The 22,443-nt window shown below is 46.7% G+C and overlaps 1 protein-coding gene across 5 annotated transcripts in view; it reads left to right on the top strand.

The window, feature by feature from the left end:
* Positions 1–15,691, top strand: part of LOC135487535 (SH3 and multiple ankyrin repeat domains protein 2-like) — a 34,905-nt gene extending 19,214 nt beyond the window's left edge. For 4 of the 5 annotated variants that reach the window (XM_064771308.1, XM_064771312.1, XM_064771307.1 and 1 more), the window contains 6 exons: positions 40–113; positions 6,403–6,539; positions 6,916–7,087; positions 7,767–7,865; positions 8,168–8,185; positions 9,890–15,691. In XM_064771308.1, the coding sequence (XP_064627378.1) occupies positions 40–113; positions 6,403–6,539; positions 6,916–7,087; positions 7,767–7,865; positions 8,168–8,185; positions 9,890–13,947 (4,558 nt within the window). In that variant the 3' untranslated portion in view covers positions 13,948–15,691. The remainder of the gene's footprint in view (positions 1–39; positions 114–6,402; positions 6,540–6,915; positions 7,088–7,766; positions 7,866–8,167; positions 8,186–9,889) is intronic. The other variant, XM_064771311.1, reaches the window with a different exon arrangement.
* The last annotated feature ends 6,752 nt before the right edge of the window (positions 15,692–22,443 follow it).

Here is a 22,443-nt window from a genome sequence, read left to right as displayed (position 1 = left end):
GAGAGTGTGTTTACTGACTTTAATCTTGCCATTTTCCAGCAACCGAGGTCCGCGGACGGTAGTGCTAGTGAAGGGAAAGAAGGGCTTTGGTTTCGTCCTCAGAGGAGCAAAATGTGAGTAATATCTTCATGTTATTCTGAACCAGGGTCGTAGCTAGCTTGGGGACAGGGTATGTGACCTGAAAGAGAGACGTTGCTGAAGCACGTATTTCATATCAATTCTTGCCTTGTATCGACCGGAAGACATGTTTTTCACCTGATCCCTGCTGAAAGCTAGCTTGGGCCCTACCTCAGTACAGGGTTGATATCATTCACCTCAATGTACACAACTGTCACCATATGTACATACATAACAAGAGAGAGACATCTCATGCCTGGAGAAATAAAAACATGAGGTTATTGTCCAAATGATCGCGACCCTGGTATGTGGCCCTGGTATGTGGCGAGTGTGTGCAGATTTCATGCATTCAGACCTCAGAATGAATGTTGTGTTTCCAGACCTCAGGTATTGTCCTTGTATTAGCCTCAGATCCAGGTGAAATCTGCCCCAAGGCTGTTACAATTTAACCCATGGAAAAATGGAATGGCTGGGAAGGAAATTAGTGTTTTTGTTTAATTTGTTCAAGTAATTAATGCCATCTTTCCTTGGGTCTGTCCGAATTACTTGACTCCAACTTGAAGTCATTGGTCTGATGGTCACGTTGACTGGAGCCTTGCAGCTTTTGTTTGTATGGTATTCAGTCGGATTTCCACCTGGGGAACTTAGTCCAAATTTAAGAGAGAGTAGGAAATCTCCCTGTTGAATCTTGGTTTGGCTGGTAAAAGCCAGTCTACTATTGATATTTCCACCACCCAACTTGGAAAATCAAATTCTCTGCCATTACTATTCCCGAGGTTAAGTTTGATATAATAATATCCAAGTTTATTCCATTCGGTGCCAATATAAGCACTGTGATCCTGTTCCAACAGAGAGCCGCAGTCTAGCTCCAGGGTGTGACAGTTTGTTTTCTACACATAATAACACTGTATAATTGGACTACACACACCGCTCTCACCAGGCTTTCAATTCTTGGCAAGGATCAGCTGGCTATGTTTGTAGCATGTACATTGATTATAACATGTGTGTTCATGTCCTTGAGCTTGGCCTCTTTTCTCATTGAATATGAATGACTTGATATATTTACCCCTTGTCCTAAAGAGATGAGCTGACCTTGGTTTCAAATGGCTCAATACCCCTCAGTACAAATACAAATAATGTTGGAATTAACATTTCTCAAGAATTTAGAGATCATTTGCTGACCAAGTCAAATCTACATATTCATCAAATTGTCGAGAAACCTTAATCTACCTATAGCCATCCATTAAGGGGCTGACTGCAAGATGTTGCTGTTATAAAGATCGTGGTAGTCCTTGATCATTAGAGGTCATGTTTGGAGATCACTTTCTAATGAAACGTACAGGTGTTGGAGAGACGTAAGACCTCAGGGAGTCCAAGGTTGTTATGATTGACCTGTGGAAGGCCTTATAAGAAGAAGGGTATCAAAATGAAAACCTGGGGTTTAGACCCTGACAATGTGGTATTCTTGGTGTCGCCAGTCAACACCTATAAAGACAGATAAAGCATTAGAAGGAAGATTTAACTTTAAAATCCTTGCGAATGCGCACAGTGTCATTATCCTATAGACGTTGACTGAGAACTTTGATGATTTCAGACACATGGCTGCATTACCATTGTTGAGTTGTGTCTCTTGGGTAAGACACTTAGCTCTGATTCGCCTCCAGTCAAAGCAGTTACAAATATGACAACGTGGGTTTTATGTCCCCGTTATAGGTTTTGTAGAATCTGACTGACCAAGGCCTTGGTGGAGACGGTTATGATGTAAACAGTGGTGAGTTGTTCTCTAATTATGAACGAAATGTTTTATTCCCAGATCACGCTAATTCCCCATTTGAAAATATACACCTGAACCCATTGATCTCAATCAAGATTAAACCCATTGATCTCAATCAAGATTAAACCCATTGATCTCAATCAAGATTAAACCCCATGAACACATGATCAAAACCAATCTTCATAAACATTCAGCGGGAAATGGGACTTTAGAAAGATTCGTATAAATCGCAATTTAATGCTATGAAATAACAGCTTGAGACTTTAGTTCAAACTTTATCCTTTTTGTGTTGTGTTTCATATAATATTGGTTTAGAGTCTTAAGTCGGCCTACTACTTGTTGATCTTGTTACAGGGTGGTGAATGTTCCACTCTCTTTTTAAAGTTGTTTTATTCGATGTGAGGAATGCTTCACAGATAGGTCCGAACATTCGGGAATGCACCCTGGGCTGTGAAGTGCGTTGGAATGAAAATCTCAAATCATATTCTCATATGGAATTACATGTAACGTGGTGATGAATTCATATGATGATAATCTTATTGTATGGCCAATTGTGGATAGGAAGAGCATGAATGAACATGTTTATACATTCATAATGGAAATAATGTGGTCTTTTGTGATTTAAGTAGAGCATTGTTGAGCTCAAGGTGGTCATGCCTTCTAGGAAGGTTTGCATCTCGACAGCTCGAATATGAATTTCAGAGTACAACATTTTTTTTCTCACTTTTTGCTCAAAATGAACCAACATCACCAATATCATCAGTCCCAAAACTTTTTTGACTTTGAAAATTTTTCAAAATTTTGAACTTATTGACTTCTGAAAAAATTTTTAAGTACAAAATTTATTTTTTTTCACTTTTTTTCCATTTCTCCATTCTGGCGACTGATAATCTTCAAGTTTCATCAACCTAGTTGCTCTCTTGCAGCCTTTACAACTGAACAACTTGATAGTTGTGGCAAATAATGGACGTGTCCAGTGAAATGATTCCCAACTGTAGCATTGTCCAAGTTGTATTCTGTAGGGTTTCCATGAAGGGTTATTCAATCCAATAAACTACCGTCCCTCACATCCATAAAGCATGCTGTTGACAGCGTCACTATAGAAGTAGAGACATGCTGTGTGCTAACCCGACAACCCTACATTAGGCTGATATTTGGATCCCTAAGATTTCTCATTGTCAAGATCATAAAGTCCTTTGAGATCCTAAAGAAAACCTCGTGTTATCTCTTGTGAAAGGGCAATCTCAAATCTGATTGTATTCTTCTTGAACCTCTCAATGTTACATTACAGCTTTTATGTTGTTATTTTGGGGTGGAGGGCCCCAGAGGTCATGTCATCATTGGTAACAGGTTCAGCTAACAATGGCTGAGGGATGAGAGGGTGCGTTCTGGCCTTGGCTTACTCATTGATAATCTGTGACGTTTCTCCCTCAAAGAGCAAGCCATCTTTGTTATTGCATTGGGAGGAAACAGGCTGATGATCGTATCGGGTGTATGGTCTTTAGTGAAGGCAATATCAAAGCTATCCCTTAGCTCACTGTATTTGACTCATAGTGAATTCATCTAGCCAGGGACTTCATGTTTTCCCAAGACAGGTTGTCATTTGTGATGGTACTCTCATTGACCTTCCAAGGTGTTAACCAAGTTAGCTCTCGTGATTATCACCTCTCTATAATGCCCTCTGATTAGCTTCTTCTGTCTAGATCCCTATGTCCTGACGTCTACTCCCAAATGACCAGTGTCGGATCTAAGTGGGAATTACTCTCTGGTGTCATAACATGCAGATGACTATGAAGGCAAAGGGCATGGCGAGCATAACAGGAGAGAACTCTTCATTGTAGAATAACTAGAACTTCTTGGATAACTGCTACCCTCTTGTAGTACTATGATAACACATCTTATGGTTGTGTGTGATTTCTATCCAATCCCGAATGACGTGGTTGAAAACTAAGCTGTGCCGACAAATTGGAGAACTTCTCCATGACTTGTGAGATTTGTGGGACTTAAGGAATGTTTGTTGCAGCTGTTTGCCATTCTAGCACAATGTGGATATCTTTAGCTTCCACACCATGATATTCAACAATTCAGGAGCAAGGTGTGGATGATTCAATGATAAAATCTGGCTTCTGAGACCAAATCCTGGATAGACATTGTCCTAATGACATCACTGTCCTTTCACCCGGTGTGGATTAATGATGGATAACTACCCCAGTGGAGTGCCGCTGGTCATCAAGGACCAGCAGTCACGGCAGCAGACCCCCCAGTTTGGAACGAGGGCAGACGCGCCAACACGATGTGTCGTGTCATCTGGTGTCGGGGCATTCGTTAGGAAAGAAGGTATAAGATTCATATGTCACTTCGGTCCGCTAATGTCCGTTATGTGTTTAACATGGTTTTGTGTCTGATGCATTTCTAAACATTTCTATAACAAACATAATCCTCACTTGTCATTCCTATACACATGATAGTTTAGTAATCTGCTGTAAATGTCCTGATGTAACTCCCCCCAGGGGAGGCATCCCATGGACCATCAGTTCCTTTCATGTAATCTTCTGTGTTATTCTTACATCACAATGAAGGTTGCTGCGTTGAATAAACCCCTGTCATTTGATGCCCCAAAAAAGGTTTAGCACAATATCTCACAATGCAGGTCTTGCTCTGTTAACCCAAGTCATCCTTGAGTTCTGTGGACGTTGATTGTGATGTCAGGTCACAATGTTGTGGACTGATTGAGCCAAGACCAAAGTCACTGCATGCTCTCGTCTTGTTTAGGATTTGTAATGTTTGGATGATGGCTTCATGGTTGTTAGGATAACCACAATACATGCAGACTGCAGTGGCCAAACAATACTCTTGAGTTCTGAGGTGAGGCCAGGTGGATTGTCTCTTCATTAGGTATTGCTCATTAAACAAAAGCTGACTGATACATTTCATACCACTTGAAATTAGTATTGGTTGTTTTCTGATCAGTGTGGTTGCCACAAACTCCTATTCTCTATAATATCAGCATGTTTTCATTGAACTTTGAGTAGTGGGCCTTTTGGATGTTGTCTGTGGTGTAAACTCTTACTGAAACATCATGCATCTCTATCTCGTGGGTAAAAAGCCAGAGGCATCTAGTCATGGTCGCCCACCATGTGATGGTCAAGATGTTGAGGCTCAAAGGCAAGACAAGTCTGGCTGTGGAACGTATTCCAGAGAAACTGGGACGTTTGGATTCAAAGATTCTGGCAGGAATGTGAACAGTGATGTATCTGATGAAATAGAAGACAAAAGTACTGTTCTCAGTGATGGGGCTGTCTCCTTACTGACTGATGAGACTGTCGTGTCTGAGGTGTTCCCACAAAATGTGATTCAGGGAGATTCTTTTGACCTCGTCGATACTAATTGTGGCAAGCAGGTTCGATTCTCTGATGACCCCGAAGTGATAAATTCATACTCATCTTTTGGAAACAGTAGTCCTGGGGGAAGTTGCTTTACACATGCTGTTGTAAAAGAGGGTGAGGAACTCAGCGTCAGCTTCAATAAGAATACTTGCCTCGGTAAAAGAGTTCGATTTTGTGAGCAATTGGAATTGTGTGATGATCAGCAAAATGACAGCTTTCCCAGAGGGGACGCGACTGATTTTGGGAATTCTCGTTTTCTCATGATTCGGAGGACAACGACTATTTCTGCAGAGTGTACTTCAGCAGGTATAACTGAACCTCATGTTGAATCAAGGAGTAAGTGTCAGTCGTGATTGGCTTCCAGCCAAAGAACTGGCCTTGGATGCCAAATGTCTCAGCTCAATCGGTTGTAACAGTTTTCACTAAAGGATCAGCACAACTCACAAATATTGTTACAGAATGAGTAATCTTTCATATTTGTCAATGAATGCATGCTATGTATACTATCGTATCCCATCTGACGGGCCTATTCTATTCATAGTGAGGTTTGTAACAACCTTAAGGGCCTATACTTGTATGCACAAAGCCTTTCTGTTGAATAGTTGACACAGGAATTACAGGTCCTTCTAGCAGGGCTCTTTGGCAATGCATTGCTGGTTAGTTTACCTTACGAATCACTTCCATTAGGCCTCTTCTATTCTAGACTGTGACCCTCTGTCCCTTGATTGTGCCAATCACAACCATTTTATATCTGCCATTCAGCAGAGTTGAATATCCTGTTCACTGGACAAGCTGACTCACATTCTCCAACCCCCAATATTTGTAGCTCGTGAGAAATGAGGACGTTATCCACTTTTCGTCCTGCAGAAATCAAAGGTTTGTCATTCTGTGGCAGTTAGCTCAGTCTAACTTCTCTAGCACAAAACAGTGTTCTTTCTGAGGGTCTGCTTGTACTATAATTGTTATCATTCATCCCTGGCACTGTGTGCCTTTAATCAATACCAGATCAAAGTACTGGATCCAGATCTTTTTCAGGTTTTCAGGGCCGATGTTCAAATTGACTGTTTTGCTAGATATAGTATTTGAATTCTGAAACTTATTTTCACCTGATTCCTGTCGTTGCAGCCTTGGGCAGCCATGGTGCCAGTATACGAGACTTCAAACCATCCCTGTTCCAGCCAGCACTGCAGTATCTCGATAACGTGGATAAAGGGGGCGTCGCTGACAAGGCTGGTCTTAAGGCTGGAGACTTCATCTTAGAGGTAAGGCAGTACGTCTGGACTATCTTGGGTTGAAGGTCCGGGCGGTCGATGCTTGTCTCTACCCCAGTCAACACGTGGCATCAGTCATATCTTCAACATAACATTCTGTATCATAGCATGAGTTTAGAAGTGCCGCCACCTGAAGGGAGGAGAATACACAAGTATTTCGTGGTGGGCACATAATTTGTCATCAAATTCACGCTTCATGAGTTTCGGGCCCAGAATGATTACGTTTATTGCAAACAGCTTTGCCAACAGCTGTTTGTGTGATCAGCATTGTTGTTGACCCTTGGTGTAACTCTATCCCCACATGTGTCCACCTGGTAGGCCCGTGCAGGCTGGCTCATAGCGCTAGGCTCAATCTTAACCCTTTCAGATCAATGGTGAGAACGTAGCTAGCGCCACCCATGAGCATACAGTGAAACTAATCAAACATTCTGGCAACACGATCGCGATGAAGGTGATGACGGTGCTGCCAGAGGATGAAGATCTTGAAGAGATGGGTCCAAACAGGACGCTACCATCTAACTTGGCCAGGAGATCACGTGGTAAGGCTCATCTCAGTACATTACACCTATTCTACCTAGCCAGATCATGGGCATCAAGCCTGATGGCGGGGAAGTCACAAGCAAGCCTTCGCCCCTTTAGATTGGGGCTAATGATCAATGGGCGCAATGGTCAGGAAACCTGTTTAACCCTACAGGAATAAGTATTACCTTTCCTGAAGAAGAACAACAGGCTCTACCTGTGATATCAACTTGAAATCATTGCATGATAGCGTGACAGTCTCTTGCGAATGTGGGGTAGAACTATTGAGGGCAATCAATACTATGATTTGGAAAGTCTTGACCCCCTGATATCAGCTCTGATGATCTGAATTGATCAACTTTATGATGGATGTGTCCAATGACGTTATATTGTGACCTAGTGCATTCTTCACTAGGTCAGTGATAGTGATTTGGCCTAACATATCAGCCAGTGTGGGCAGTTCAGGACTGATACTTTCTTATTGGGCTGAAGGAAAGACTCTTGGACTTGATTCTGCACAAGCAGTGGGTTGACTCTTTTGTGAGTGTAATTGGTAGGTATAAGTAACTGGACGAATGCACACAACATTTATGTGGGCTCTCTAAGACAATAAGACTAGTTTTTGGCATACAACCCTTCCAGGCAAGAGCTGGCCCCCTTTCCTCTCTGAAACCACATGGCAACCTCTTTCCATTGCAGCGCCACTGCCCCCGAAGAGGAACCCTGAGACACGCCTATCAGTCGGCCGAGCCAGGTCCAAATCAGTGACAGAAGGATTAGAGACACTTCAGACATTAGGTTGGTATAACTTGTGTGCTCACGAGAAGCTTACTCTGGGTGTAATAGGACAAAGTGAAAGATAATATCACGCCATGTTTTCCAAATTCAATACATCGGCCAATGATGGAAAAGACATTCTCTGATTATCTCTCTGGAGGAAGGAATAGCAGTTACTCTTACTCAGATAGTGGCTGTATCTTCTGGTAACCATAAATGTAGCCATGGTATCTCCAAGGGCTGGCCCCTGAGACTCAGTTATACTTACCACCAACAGTATCATGTCGACATTATATCCATAAAACCTGTTCATCTATCCTTAGGTGGCAATATACGCCCAGGTAATACCACTTATCATGGCAAGTTCACATTTCAATTCGTGAACTGTCTCCGGCCAATTTAGAGTTGGTCACTGTGTCTTAGCATTGTGTGTTTGTAGAGCGAGGATCCACCATCTTGGTTCATGCCTGTGACTTCCCGTCACAGGCATGAACGCACATGTGAATTGGTCGCATAAAGGTTTCAGTGGCCGACTCTAACCAGATCTGAGACAGAGTATAGTTGGGTGATTATAGAGTTATCTGTAGATTTTCACCTCAGGTGGGCTGGGGAACATCAAAGAATCGGAGGCATAGACAAAAGGTTTGTGTCAGAAAAGTCAGCTTCACTCTGTGCAAGTAAGCAAATCAGCTTTTATCAGCAGCATTACTTTGAAGTGGACAGTGCACATTCTTTTACAATTTTTGAACTTTTTTGAACTTTATGTGGAAAGAAAACCCTGGTATCACATCTCCACATAAGCAGCATGTATCATCCATGGCCTTTGTCATTTGATGCAGTGTTGTCTAAGGACAAAGGCCCTGATGGCTTATGTGGAGGGAGACCAGGGCATCTGATGTTTTCATCTCAAAATGATCTTCTTGTGTCTGAGGTGAAACATACATATAGGCCATGGTGAAGTCTGAACTCACTCGGGATAGATGGCCTGATGTATTGGCCCTGTCTCTCTTTCTGTTGTCTTCAGACTTCTGACTGGCCTCACTAGATCGCATCCTCCTCTTTGCTTGTTATTCAGAACATTTGTTTACTTCCAACATCGTCCCTTCTGTCAGACGCCATCTTAGCCAACAGAACCCAAGGTGGCATGAGTTTGATTCTTTGTTATCATTGATTATTCATCTGGCTGTGTAATCCCTGCTTACTTTATGTTTATTGATATTATTACCAGGTCCTATGGCATCACCTGGTTGTGGTAATGATTCACTGAGGGTAGGGGAGGGTGTCTCTGGTCAAGATCAGGTCCTATGGCATCACCTGGTTGTGGTAATGATTGACTATCACTGAGGGAAGGGGAGGGTGTCTCTGATCTGTTGTGGGTGGACACTGGGGAATGGACTTAACCACCTTCAGTGTACAAGATGGTGCCAGGACTGATCCTACATAACATTACAGCTGGACCACGTGTCAGGTCACAGCTGAGACATTGCCAGCAGGTACTTGCTGTACGCGTACCAGGTGCTTGAGTTATGACCTCCAATTCTGGGGATTGACCAGCAACACTGACTTGTATAAGTGTGATGAGTAGGGAATGTAGTAGATCTTTGATGTAGCTGAGTCCTGTCCATTCATGTCTAGCATTGTGTCGTGTTCATCCTTGACACTGACAGCATGTGTATTATAGATTGTTGAGTTGTGTGTCTTCTCCTGGAACTCATAATCAAGCTTGTTTCTAAAGATAACCTCAGGGGAAGTCAACCATCAGTAGTGTTTCATTCTTCAACAATAAATCCCATGGTTGAGGTTACTTTGGTTGACTTCTGACTGAATAGTGAATTCCTGTTATGAAGTATTTGACTGTCTTTAAGGCTGATTGCTAACCCTCGTAATCTTATAACTTTGAAAAGATTTCAGATTAAGGTTGATGTTTCCACATAAGCAGCAGTTGACATCAACTGAATCTAGAAAGTGAAAACTCATTTCTTCATCAACCAACTTCGCCTATAGTGTAACAACTTCTCATACCTATCTTGACTTATATTTTGCAGAAGACTTTGACCGAACGTTGGCACTCTATGACGACAGTACCGATCTCTCCAACTCAGTGGAGGACCTCACCGTCAATGCCAAGGAGAAGATAGCATCTGTACGTGGCCGTCCCTCGTCTCAAAGGCTCACATCAGACGAGATCGAGCATTTATTCAAAAAGACTGACTCTGGTGTCGACACGGAGAAAAGTGCATCTAATCTTGAGAAACCGATGGTAAATATCCCACGCACATACGCTAATCCAGCCGAGTTGAAGGCACAGTCACGGAGGCGGAAACTAGTCAAGCAGGAGCAAGCTGAACTACAGCGGTCAAAGAGCTCACCTAATCTGAGTCAAAACGGTGATTCTGGCATTGAGAGTAGCTCAGGTAGCAGTCAGGGTGAAGTCTCACTTCATACACCACCACATCTTCAGGAATACGTGAATACAAACTTCAGTACGAGTGAATATGCTGAACCAACAGTGGATACGAATCCGTCTATGAACAAGGATTCTTTAGGTGCTGCGTATGCTGCGACAGACCTTCATCCAAATCACCAGACAAGTAATAGCTTGTTTGACTTGCGTCAGTATGCACGTGGTTATGTAGGCCCAGTGCCATCTCAGACCAGGAAGACACCGTCAGAACCTCGCTCTTATTCTCAAAGATCAAACGGAGGTATTCCTCCAGCACCAAGTCACTCTCCACCTCCTCCTCCACCTCCGGGGAGGAAACCAAACACAGAAATAGTCCAAATACAAACCGCCAAGCACAGTGACGCCATCTATATGAATATAGAAGAACTAAAGAAAGAGCCTTTAAATATTCAGTCAAGTTTTAAACCTCCGCCCAAACCTGTGCGGCGGGCTATCTCTGAGCATATCTACGCTAATCCTGAAACGTTACAGATGGAGCGGAATGCGATGCATCCACAAGCAGATGTGACGTATGCAGAGGTGCATCTTCATGGTCCACCACCTCCACCACCCTCGGGACCACCCCCCGATATACCACAGGAAAAACAAGGAGTGACATTCGCCGATGTCAAAATTTATGACAATGCAGCAAAGTTTATTCAGAACAATCCAAATTCCATGATATTATTAACAGATGCTGCCAATAGCGTCCCCAGTGAGGATAAGAAACGTGTGAAAGTTTGTCGAGGTTCGTCGACGGAGGATGAGGATGAGGATGGCAGGAAGTTACTGTCGAAACCTCTGCCGTATTATCTCCCTGAAGCTGATTATGAAGCTGATATGACAGATGACACCATCAGTACACCACCAAAGGCCAAGTTGAGTCTTGAGAAGAGATCATCGAGCTTACCTCCCCTTCCTCCTGCACCACTGCATGACGCACCAAGACCACAATCTGTGAGGAAACCGCTGACTTTGGAAGAACAGCTGAGGATGTCAGGGAGGAGTCGCATGTTACATAATAGTGGCTATGCTCGCACCTTGAATCGCTCACGGTCAGGATCCTCGTCAAGTACAGAGGGCCAGAAACCAGTGGAGACCATCTCTGTGAGTAATACGCAGATACACGTCAGGAAACCTGCACCGCAGCTTGGTGAGGGTGATGTCAAGGCCGCTGTCGCTGCCAGACAAGCCCGTCTGTCGTACCGCAGTGAGACGAAAGCAACTGATGATAGTGCGGCTGCGGTAGGGATGAGACAAGCACGGACAGCCTACCGGACAGAGACAAAGACACCTGACAGTGGCATGGAGGCGGTCATCTTGAAAAATGAGTTTAACAAAAATCCAAAACCAAGTCAAAAGGCCAACAAGCCCAACATCCCTGCTGCTCCACCTTTTAAGTGTGTGCCTGCACCTCCTCAGGCTCCTGAGTTCAAGCCGCAGCTTGTTCCCCCACCACCTGCGTTTGGTATGAAGGCCACCGCTAAGGTTCAAGCCAAGGACCCTGAGAAACCAACAACAAATGACCTCCTGGCAGCGATCGCTCAGAGGAAAGCTAAACTGGCTGTAAGCAGTACTGACAATCCCCTAGAGAACATTGAGAAAAAGATCGCAGAAAATAAACACACTCCAAAACCTGTGGCGCATGAGGATCACTTACGATTGGCTGTCTTAAAGCGGCGAGAGCGTCTCGCGAATAAAACGGGTGATGATGTGGTGCATGATATCGAACAGAAGATCCGTGATTCGCGACATGTGTCTCGCAGCGATGTTGACTTAAGTATACATAATGCTCAAAAGGTGGAGGCACCGAAGCCTAATGTAAAGACTGTTGTAAATGAAGATCAAAGTGTGCCTGGTTCACCTATTATTACTGCACCTCCAAACTCTCCCCAAAGGATGCCATCTGTTGTACATCAAGGTGCCATCAATACTGACTCCGCACAGAAAGTAAACAAGATAACTGTGTCCTTGAATAAGCCGTTATTGGAACAAATACAGAGTCAGAAACCTGAGACGGAACGTACAACTGGTGTTAAGGCTCCTCAGATGGGAAAAACAAAGTCTGTGCCAGTCAAATCAAATCAGTCGGCTAACATCAGCGCAACAGAGATCCAGAAACCTCACAGTCCGAACATGGTGGCTGTTGAGGGTGTCGTTGCTGCTAGTGGGCAGGAGTCTGCTAAGCATGGTGGTGGGAAAGCACGAAGGGGAATCCTACAGAAAAGTGATATGTTGGGTGTGACTGTTGATGTCAAACCAACTGAGTTGAAAAGTGACAATGCATCAGTTACTGTGGATAAATCCAACAATACCTTGTTAAGTCCAACTAAAGCAGAAACGTTTACACAACGTGCCGAGAGGTTACGGCGAGAATATCTGCAACGGAGACAAAGTTCATCAAGTATTGATATCACGTCCGGTTCAGATGATGATTCTTCTCGCACTGATGGTGCTTCAAAGGATCCTGTCAAGGCTGATCTGGCGAAAGACATGTTAGATATGGTCAAGGGAGAATCCAAACCAAAAACGGCCCAGGCCAAGCCAAAAAGATTTGTGTTGAAAATGGACAATAGTGGTAAAGCCAAGTATGTGCCGGAGTCAAAACAATCAACTCCAGAGGGTGTCACTAGTGTTGAGAAACAAACTGATCAAAACAGCTATGATAAGCTGGAGGTCAAAAGATCAAATACTGAACCAAGTTCACAGGCTATGAACAGTAAAAACTTGGTTAGTGTGTCATCGCCAAGAGATGTTATGATTTTACCACCCCCTGCTGATCATAGCAGTAACCTCGATGACTTGGGGCAACCACCTTCAACCTTCGATGCGGTGCTGCCACCTCCTAGCTTTGGATCAGTACCGCCCCCGACAGACTTTGGTGATGTTCCCCCTCCGTCTAACTTCTCATCGGACATTGATGACGGGATAGACATGGGTTTCATTCCTCCTCCCCTCGAGTATTCACATGACGATGATTCTAGCCTCATGTCGTCTATGTCTATGTCAACGTTATCAACCAACTCGAGTGTTGGACCTCGGACGGATGCACTGCTATCATACCTCTCCTCGGATCGAGTAAGACTTGAAAATGATTATACGTGCGGCCCACAGGAACACTGGCCAAAACTTCAGAAAGGTGTCGATAACACAGACAAGTTTCCTCCACCTTATAATTCTAGTGACATTTACGAGGAATTGTATGCACCTCCACCACCTGGGTTTGTTGATCATGACGACGGCCCGATTTATGAGGAAGTAGGAGATGGCACAATACCACCACCGATGGAATTCAACTCACCTCCGAAGTCTCAAACAAAAAAGGCAGAAATTGCACAAAATAAACTCAATTCTGCGCTGAGCGACAAATCCAAAGTGGAAACATTTCGCGACAAAGCCATTCATGATTGGACACTTGAAGACGTGTCTCTGTGGCTCGAGAGTCTCTCATTGGCTGAATACAAGAACAGTTTCGTGCAGCATGAGATCGATGGCACCTGCCTAGTTCATATGGGGCGGAGTGATTTCATGGATATTGGTGTGACACGGGTGGGTCATCGACTGACAATGGAGCGGTCGATCAAGAAAGTCCAGTTACAGCATGATCCGTCACCGAACACTGCACCAGCTCTGAAACCACAGATCATCGCTAGCTTTTAGGTCAAGAAACTGAGTCTTGATCCACTCACACATGCACATGAATGAGAACTTCTATGAACATGCTCATGTGCATGCCACGATACAACATACAAAAAAATGATGAGAAAAATTTCAAAGTAAAATTTTATATGATGGTAATTTGGTAATTTGCTATGAGACGCTTAAAATGTTTTTTGGAAGAAACATTCAAACTTCACTGGTGCTGAATTTTGACATAATGTGCACTGTCCCTCATGATCACGTTTATTTTGATAATGTAATATAGCTCCCCTCTTTTGTTCACTGAGGGTCCTCAAGTTGAAGGAAAATGCTGGTCGATGAGTTTAAGGGGTGCCCGCACAACAGACCTTTACATCATGACATGTGAATGGCCTCAAGAAACAGATGTGTCAGTGGCTGTACCTGCTATAACTCATCAACACCTCCCTCCCCTGTACATAATGTAAATAGACCTTTCTCTGCGCATACATTTACAGTGCTTGCAGTGTACATAATCACAATGCATTTAAGTTATTTGCAAACTGGGCTATAATTCTTTGACTTCGAATTAATATCGTTGTATCTTTATGGTAATATGTTCATTTCACTTTGTCCTGATTCGCGCAATTTATTTGTAATCTTATTCATTGTGGGTATTGCAATTTTCCTGTATCCATGACGACAATCTGAATATATTCATCATTTTCTTTACATACATTCGAGACGTTTAATCCAGACCACAGACCTAGATCATGCACCCTTTTATCTCATCTCAAATTAGAATGGAATAGACTAAAATCATGGTTTGGAACGGCTAGACATGTTGTACCTCTTGTTTTGATCACTGGTTGCACTGTGCCCGAGTTCTAATTCATGCCTGTTGGTTTGTATAATGGCAAGCATTTTAATTATAAGTCTCCATGGAGTCATTTTAATCAGTTAATATCATTTAGTTGTTAAAATATTTGAAGCCAGTATCGAATGTTTACTTGTGGTTCATCAGATAGATTTCTCACTTCATATCGTACAGTATCATGTGATCAGACTTAACTCAATCGAATCGCGTCCAATTGTGTCAGTTCAGACCCTTGAGGTACTGAGACACAATGGTGAAAGGCAAAACTAGAAATTCTACAGTTGGGGTCAGTCCCACCTAAAATGGGTGTGTGTACTTCTACTGGAGTCCATAACCTGGTTCCCTGCCTGTGATCGTGAGTCCCTCCATTGGATAACATAGTCCCTCCATCAAATGACTGCCTGCCAGTACTTGAATGCCTCCAGAAGTCTCCACTTCATTCCCTCCAGACATTGGGCTACAAGCACTGGTGCCACACTAGTAACATGCCTTCTGATGGTTTGTCTATACAAGTGTTGTACTCGAGTCCCTCCATACTTTTCATGCTGTTTTGTTCTTGGAAATCCATCCAATCTTGTAATGTCCCTCCACATTGAACATTCTGTCCAGTATTGACTGAAAAGAAACCTGCTGTGAAATGAGTGATAAGTCAATTCAAGGACAAGGAAAAACACTGTTAGATAGCCGATTTTTTGAGGCTTCATTTGCTATGAGCTCTTCTCTCACCCGCATGTTGCAGGTGACAGTGTTGTCTCGATGATTTGAATCTTTCTCTTGTTACTAGACATTAGCGACATGCCGGTATATCAGTCAGAATGTAAACATTTTCTATTTATTATCTGAATCAGTCACGCATGTTCATGTAACTTTATTTTTTAAGAACATTAATAAACTGGACAAAAATTATTGAAAAAACCTGTGTGTTCTCTCAAGTTTGTTTAAAAGCTGTTGGTCAGGTTTGCTTTGTTGTGATGAAAGGTGGTTGTGATCTGCTCTGCCTGGAAAAGAAGGGACTTCCAGCCACCTGCAGCAGCTAACACAATTCAGTCTGGTTGTGACCGTCTCTTCTCTCTCACTGTGTGTCTGAGCCACAGTGGAGCATCCTTGCTGATTCTGTCTGATTGTGACCATCTCAACTCTCTCTCACCACGCTGGCAAGAGGGTGGAGCAGCCAGGCTGGAGTCTTTCTGATTGTGACTGTCTCAACTCTCTCTCACCACGCTGGCAAGAGAGTGGAGCAGCCAGGCTGGAGTCTTTCTGATTGTGACCATCTCAACTCTCTCTCACTACGCTGGCAAGAGGGTGGAGCAGCCAGGCTGGAGTCTTTCTGATTGTGATTGTCTCATCTCTCTCTCACCACGCTGGCAAGAGAGTGGAGCAGCCAGGCTGGAGTCTTTCTGATTGTGACCATCTCAACTCTCTCTCACCACGCTGGCAAGAGGGTGGAGCAGCCAGGCTCGAGTCTTTCTGATTGTGACCATCTCAACTCTCTCTCACCACGCTGGCAAGAGGGTGGAGCAGCCAGGCTGGAGTCTTTCTGATTGTGACCATCTCAACTCTCTCTCACTACGCTGGCAAGAGAGTGGAGCAGCCAGGCTCGAGTCTTTCTGATTGTGACCATCTCAACTCTCTCTCACCACGCTGGCAAGAGGGTGGAGCAGCCAGGCTGGAGTCTTTCTGATTGTGACCATCTCAACTCTCTCTCACTACGCTGGCAAGAGGGTGGAGCAGCCAGGCTCGAGTCTTTCTGATTGTGACCATCTCAACTCTCTCTCACCACGCTGGCAAGAGGGTGGAGCAGCCAGGCTGGAGTCTTTCTGATTGTGACCATCTCAACTCTCTCTCACCACGCTGGCAAGAGGGTGGAGCAGCCAGGCTCGAGTCTTTCTGATTGTGACTGTCTCAACTCTCTCTCACCACGCTGGCAAGAGGGTGGAGCAGCCAGGCTGGAGTCTTTCTGATTGTGACTGTCTCAACTCTCTCTCACCACGCTGGCAAGAGAGTGGAGCAGCCAGGCTGGAGTCTTTCTGATTGTGACTGTCTCAACTCTCTCTCACCACGCTGGCAAGAGAGTGGAGCAGCCAGGCTGGAGTCTTTCTGATTGTGACTGTCTCAACTCTCTCTCACCACGCTGGCAAGAGGGTGGAGCAGCCAGGCTCGAGTCTTTCTGATTGTGACTGTCTCAACTCTCTCTCACCACGCTGGCAAGAGGGTGGAGCAGCCAGGCTGGAGTCTTTCTGATTGTGACTGTCTCAACTCTCTCTCACTACGCTGGCAAGAGAGTGGAGCAGCCAGGCTGGAGTCTTTCTGATTGTGACTGTCTCAACTCTCTCTCACCACGCTGGCAAGAGGGTGGAGCAGCCAGGCTGGAGTCTTTCTGATTGTGACCATCTCAACTCTCTCTCACCACGCTGGCAAGAGGGTGGAGCAGCCAGGCTGGAGTCTTTCTGATTGTGACTGTCTCAACTCTCTCTCACCACGCTGGCAAGAGGGTGGAGCAGCCAGGCTCGAGTCTTTCTGATTGTGACTGTCTCAACTCTCTCTCACCACGCTGGCAAGAGGGTGGAGCAGCCAGGCTCGAGTCTTTCTGATTGTGACTGTCTCAACTCTCTCTCACCACGCTGGCAAGAGGGTGGAGCAGCCAGGCTGGAGTCTTTCTGATTGTGACCATCTCAACTCTCTCTCACCACGCTGGCAAGAGGGTGGAGCAGCCAGGCTGGAGTCTTTCTGATTGTGATTGTCTCAACTCTCTCTCACCACGCTGGCAAGAGGGTGGAGCAGCCAGGCTCGAGTCTTTCTGATTGTGACTGTCTCAACTCTCTCTCACCACGCTGGCAAGAGGGTGGAGCAGCCAGGCTCGAGTCTTTCTGATTGTGACTGTCTCAACTCTCTCTCACCACGCTGGCAAGAGGGTGGAGCAGCCAGGCTCGAGTCTTTCTGATTGTGACCATCTCAACTCTCTCACTACGCTGGCAAGAGGGTGGAGCAGCCAGGCTCGAGTCTTTCTGATTGTGACTGTCTCAACTCTCTCTCACCACGCTGGCAAAAGGGTGGAGCAGCCAGGCTCAAGTCTTTCTGATTGTGACCATCTCAACTCTCTCACCACGCTGGCAAGAGGGTGGAGCAGCCAGGCTGGAGTCTTTCTGATTGTGACCATCTCAACTCTCTCTCACTACGCTGGCAAGAGGGTGGAGCAGCCAGGCTGGAGTCTTTCTGATTGTGACCATCTCAACTCTCTCTCACTACGCTGGCAAGAGGGTGGAGCAGCCAGGCTCGAGTCTTTCTGATTGTGACCATCTCAACTCTCTCTCACCACGCTGGCAAGAGAGTGGAGCAGCCAGGCTGGAGTCTTTCTGATTGTGACTGTCTCAACTCTCTCTCACCACGCTGGCAAGAGGGTGGAGCAGCCAGGCTGGAGTCTGTCTGATTGTGACCATCTCAACTCTCTCTCACCACGCTGGCAAGAGGGTGGAGCAGCCAGGCTCGAGTCTTTCTGATTGTGACCATCTCAACTCTCTCTCACCACGCTGGCAAGAGGGTGGAGCAGCCAGGCTGGAGTCTTTCTGATTGTGATTGTCTCAACTCTCTCACACCACGCTGGCAAGAGGGTGGAGCAGCCAGGCTGGAGTCTTTCTGATTGTGACCATCTCAACTCTCTCTCACCACGCTGGCAAGAGGGTGGAGCAGCCAGGCTGGAGTCTTTCTGATTGTGATTGTCTCAACTCTCTCTCACTACGCTGGCAAGAGGGTGGAGCAGCCAGGCTGGAGTCTTTCTGATTGTGACCATCTCAACTCTCTCTCACTACGCTGGCAAGAGGGTGGAGCAGCCAGGCTCGAGTCTGTCTGATTGTGACCATCTCAACTCTCTCTCACTACGCTGGCAAGAGGGTGGAGCAGCCAGGCTGGAGTCGTTCTGATTGTGACTGTCTCAACTCTCTCTCACTACGCTGGCAAGAGGGTGGAGCAGCCAGGCTGGAGTCTTTCTGATTGTGACCATCTCAACTCTCTCTCACTACGCTGGCAAGAGGGTGGAGCAGCCAGGCTGGAGTCTGTCTGATTGTGACCATCTCAACTCTCTCTCACCACGCTGGCAAGAGGGTGGAGCAGCCAGGCTCGAGTCTTTCTGATTGTGACCATCTCAACTCTCTCTCACCACGCTGGCAAGAGGGTGGAGCAGCCAGGCTCGAGTCTGTCTGATTGTGACTGTCTCAACTCTCTCTCACCACGCTGGCAAGAGGGTGGAGCAGCCAGGCTCGAGTCTGTCTGATTGTGACCATCTCAACTCTCTCTCACCACGCTGGCAAGAGGGTGGAGCAGCCAGGCTGGAGTCTTTCTGATTGTGACCATCTCAACTCTCTCTCACCACGCTGGCAAGAGGGTGGAGCAGCCAGGCTCGAGTCTGTCTGATTGTGACCATCTCAACTCTCTCTCACTACGCTGGCAAGAGGGTGGAGCAGCCAGGCTCGAGTCTTTCTGATTGTGACCATCTCAACTCTCTCTCACCACGCTGGCAAGAGGGTGGAGCAGCCAGGCTGGAGTCTGTCTGATTGTGACCATCTCAACTCTCTCTCACTACGCTGGCAAGAGGGTGGAGCAGCCAGGCTCGAGTCTGTCTGATTGTGACTGTCTCAACTCTCTCTCACCACGCTGGCAAGAGGGTGGAGCAGCCAGGCTCGAGTCTGTCTGATTGTGACCATCTCAACTCTCTCTCACCACGCTGGCAAGAGGGTGGAGCAGCCAGGCTGGAGTCTTTCTGATTGTGACTGTCTCAACTCTCAACTCTCTCTCACCACGCTGGCAAGAGGGTGGAGCAGCCAGGCTGGAGTCTTTCTGATTGTGATTGTCTCAACTCTCAACTCTCTCTCACCACGCTGGCAAGAGGGTGGTGCAGCCAGGCTCGAGTCTTTCTGATTGTGACTGTCTCAACTCTCTCTCACCACGCTGGCAAGAGGGTGGAGCAGCCAGGCTGGAGTCTTTCTGATTGTGACCATCTCAACTCTCTCTCACCACGCTGGCAAGAGGGTGGAGCAGCCAGGCTGGAGTCTGTCTGATTGTGACCATCTCAACTCTCTCTCACCACGCTGGCAAGAGGGTGGAGCAGCCAGGCTGGAGTCTTTCTGATTGTGATTGTCTCAACTCTCTCTCACCACGCTGGCAAGAGGGTGGAGCAGCCAGGCTGGAGTCTTTCTGATTGTGACCATCTCAACTCTCTCTCACTACGCTGGCAAGAGGGTGGAGCAGCCAGGCTGGAGTCTTTCTGATTGTGATTGTCTCAACTCTCTCTCACCACGCTGGCAAGAGGGTGGAGCAGCCAGGCCGGAGTCTTTCTGATTGTGACCATCTCAACTCTCTCTCACCACGCTGGCAAGAGGGTGGAGCAGCCAGGCTGGAGTCTTTCTGATTGTGATTGTCTCAACTCTCTCTCACCACGCTGGCAAGAGGGTGGAGCAGCCAGGCCGGAGTCTTTCTGATTGTGACCATCTCAACTCTCTCTCACCACGCTGGCAAGAGGGTGGAGCAGCCAGGCTGGAGTCTTTCTGATTGTGATTGTCTCAACTCTCTCTCACTACGCTGGCAAGAGGGTGGAGCAGCCAGGCTGGAGTCTTTCTGATTGTGACCATCTCAACTCTCTCTCACCACGCTGGCAAGAGGGTGGAGCAGCCAGGCTCGAGTCTGTCTGATTGTGACTGTCTCAACTCTCTCTCACCACGCTGGCAAGAGGGTGGAGCAGCCAGGCTCGAGTCTTTCTGATTGTGACTGTCTCAACTCTCTCTCACTACGCTGGCAAGAGGGTGGAGCAGCCAGGCTGGAGTCTTTCTGATTGTGACCATCTCAACTCTCTCTCACCACGCTGGCAAGAGGGTGGAGCAGCCAGGCTCGAGTCTTTCTGATTGTGATTGTCTCAACTCTCTCTCACCACGCTGGCAAGAGGGTGGAGCAGCCAGGCTCGAGTCTTTCTGATTGTGACCATCTCAACTCTCTCTCACCACGCTGGCAAGAGGGTGGAGCAGCCAGGCTGGAGTCTTTCTGATTGTGACCATCTCAACTCTCTCTCACCACGCTGGCAAGAGGGTGGAGCAGCCAGGCTCGAGTCTTTCTGATTGTGACTGTCTCAACTCTCTCTCACCACGCTGGCAAGAGGGTGGAGCAGCCAGGCTGGAGTCTTTCTGATTGTGACTGTCTCAACTCTCTCTCACCACGCTGGCAAGAGAGTGGAGCAGCCAGGCTGGAGTCTTTCTGATTGTGACTGTCTCAACTCTCTCTCACCACGCTGGCAAGAGAGTGGAGCAGCCAGGCTGGAGTCTTTCTGATTGTGACTGTCTCAACTCTCTCTCACCACGCTGGCAAGAGGGTGGAGCAGCCAGGCTCGAGTCTTTCTGATTGTGACTGTCTCAACTCTCTCTCACCACGCTGGCAAGAGGGTGGAGCAGCCAGGCTGGAGTCTTTCTGATTGTGACTGTCTCAACTCTCTCTCACTACGCTGGCAAGAGAGTGGAGCAGCCAGGCTGGAGTCTTTCTGATTGTGACTGTCTCAACTCTCTCTCACCACGCTGGCAAGAGGGTGGAGCAGCCAGGCTGGAGTCTTTCTGATTGTGACCATCTCAACTCTCTCTCACCACGCTGGCAAGAGGGTGGAGCAGCCAGGCTGGAGTCTTTCTGATTGTGACTGTCTCAACTCTCTCTCACCACGCTGGCAAGAGGGTGGAGCAGCCAGGCTCGAGTCTTTCTGATTGTGACTGTCTCAACTCTCTCTCACCACGCTGGCAAGAGGGTGGAGCAGCCAGGCTCGAGTCTTTCTGATTGTGACTGTCTCAACTCTCTCTCACCACGCTGGCAAGAGGGTGGAGCAGCCAGGCTGGAGTCTTTCTGATTGTGACCATCTCAACTCTCTCTCACCACGCTGGCAAGAGGGTGGAGCAGCCAGGCTGGAGTCTTTCTGATTGTGATTGTCTCAACTCTCTCTCACCACGCTGGCAAGAGGGTGGAGCAGCCAGGCTCGAGTCTTTCTGATTGTGACTGTCTCAACTCTCTCTCACCACGCTGGCAAGAGGGTGGAGCAGCCAGGCTCGAGTCTTTCTGATTGTGACTGTCTCAACTCTCTCTCACCACGCTGGCAAGAGGGTGGAGCAGCCAGGCTCGAGTCTTTCTGATTGTGACCATCTCAACTCTCTCACTACGCTGGCAAGAGGGTGGAGCAGCCAGGCTCGAGTCTTTCTGATTGTGACTGTCTCAACTCTCTCTCACCACGCTGGCAAAAGGGTGGAGCAGCCAGGCTCAAGTCTTTCTGATTGTGACCATCTCAACTCTCTCACCACGCTGGCAAGAGGGTGGAGCAGCCAGGCTGGAGTCTTTCTGATTGTGACCATCTCAACTCTCTCTCACTACGCTGGCAAGAGGGTGGAGCAGCCAGGCTGGAGTCTTTCTGATTGTGACCATCTCAACTCTCTCTCACTACGCTGGCAAGAGGGTGGAGCAGCCAGGCTCGAGTCTTTCTGATTGTGACCATCTCAACTCTCTCTCACCACGCTGGCAAGAGAGTGGAGCAGCCAGGCTGGAGTCTTTCTGATTGTGACTGTCTCAACTCTCTCTCACCACGCTGGCAAGAGGGTGGAGCAGCCAGGCTGGAGTCTGTCTGATTGTGACCATCTCAACTCTCTCTC

This window comes from Lineus longissimus, chromosome 5 (genome assembly GCF_910592395.1).
Source record: "Lineus longissimus chromosome 5, tnLinLong1.2, whole genome shotgun sequence".
Lineage (NCBI taxonomy): Eukaryota > Metazoa > Nemertea > Pilidiophora > Heteronemertea > Lineidae > Lineus > Lineus longissimus.
Note: the sequence above shows the minus strand (reverse complement) of the source record. Positions and strands in the feature narration are given on the sequence as shown.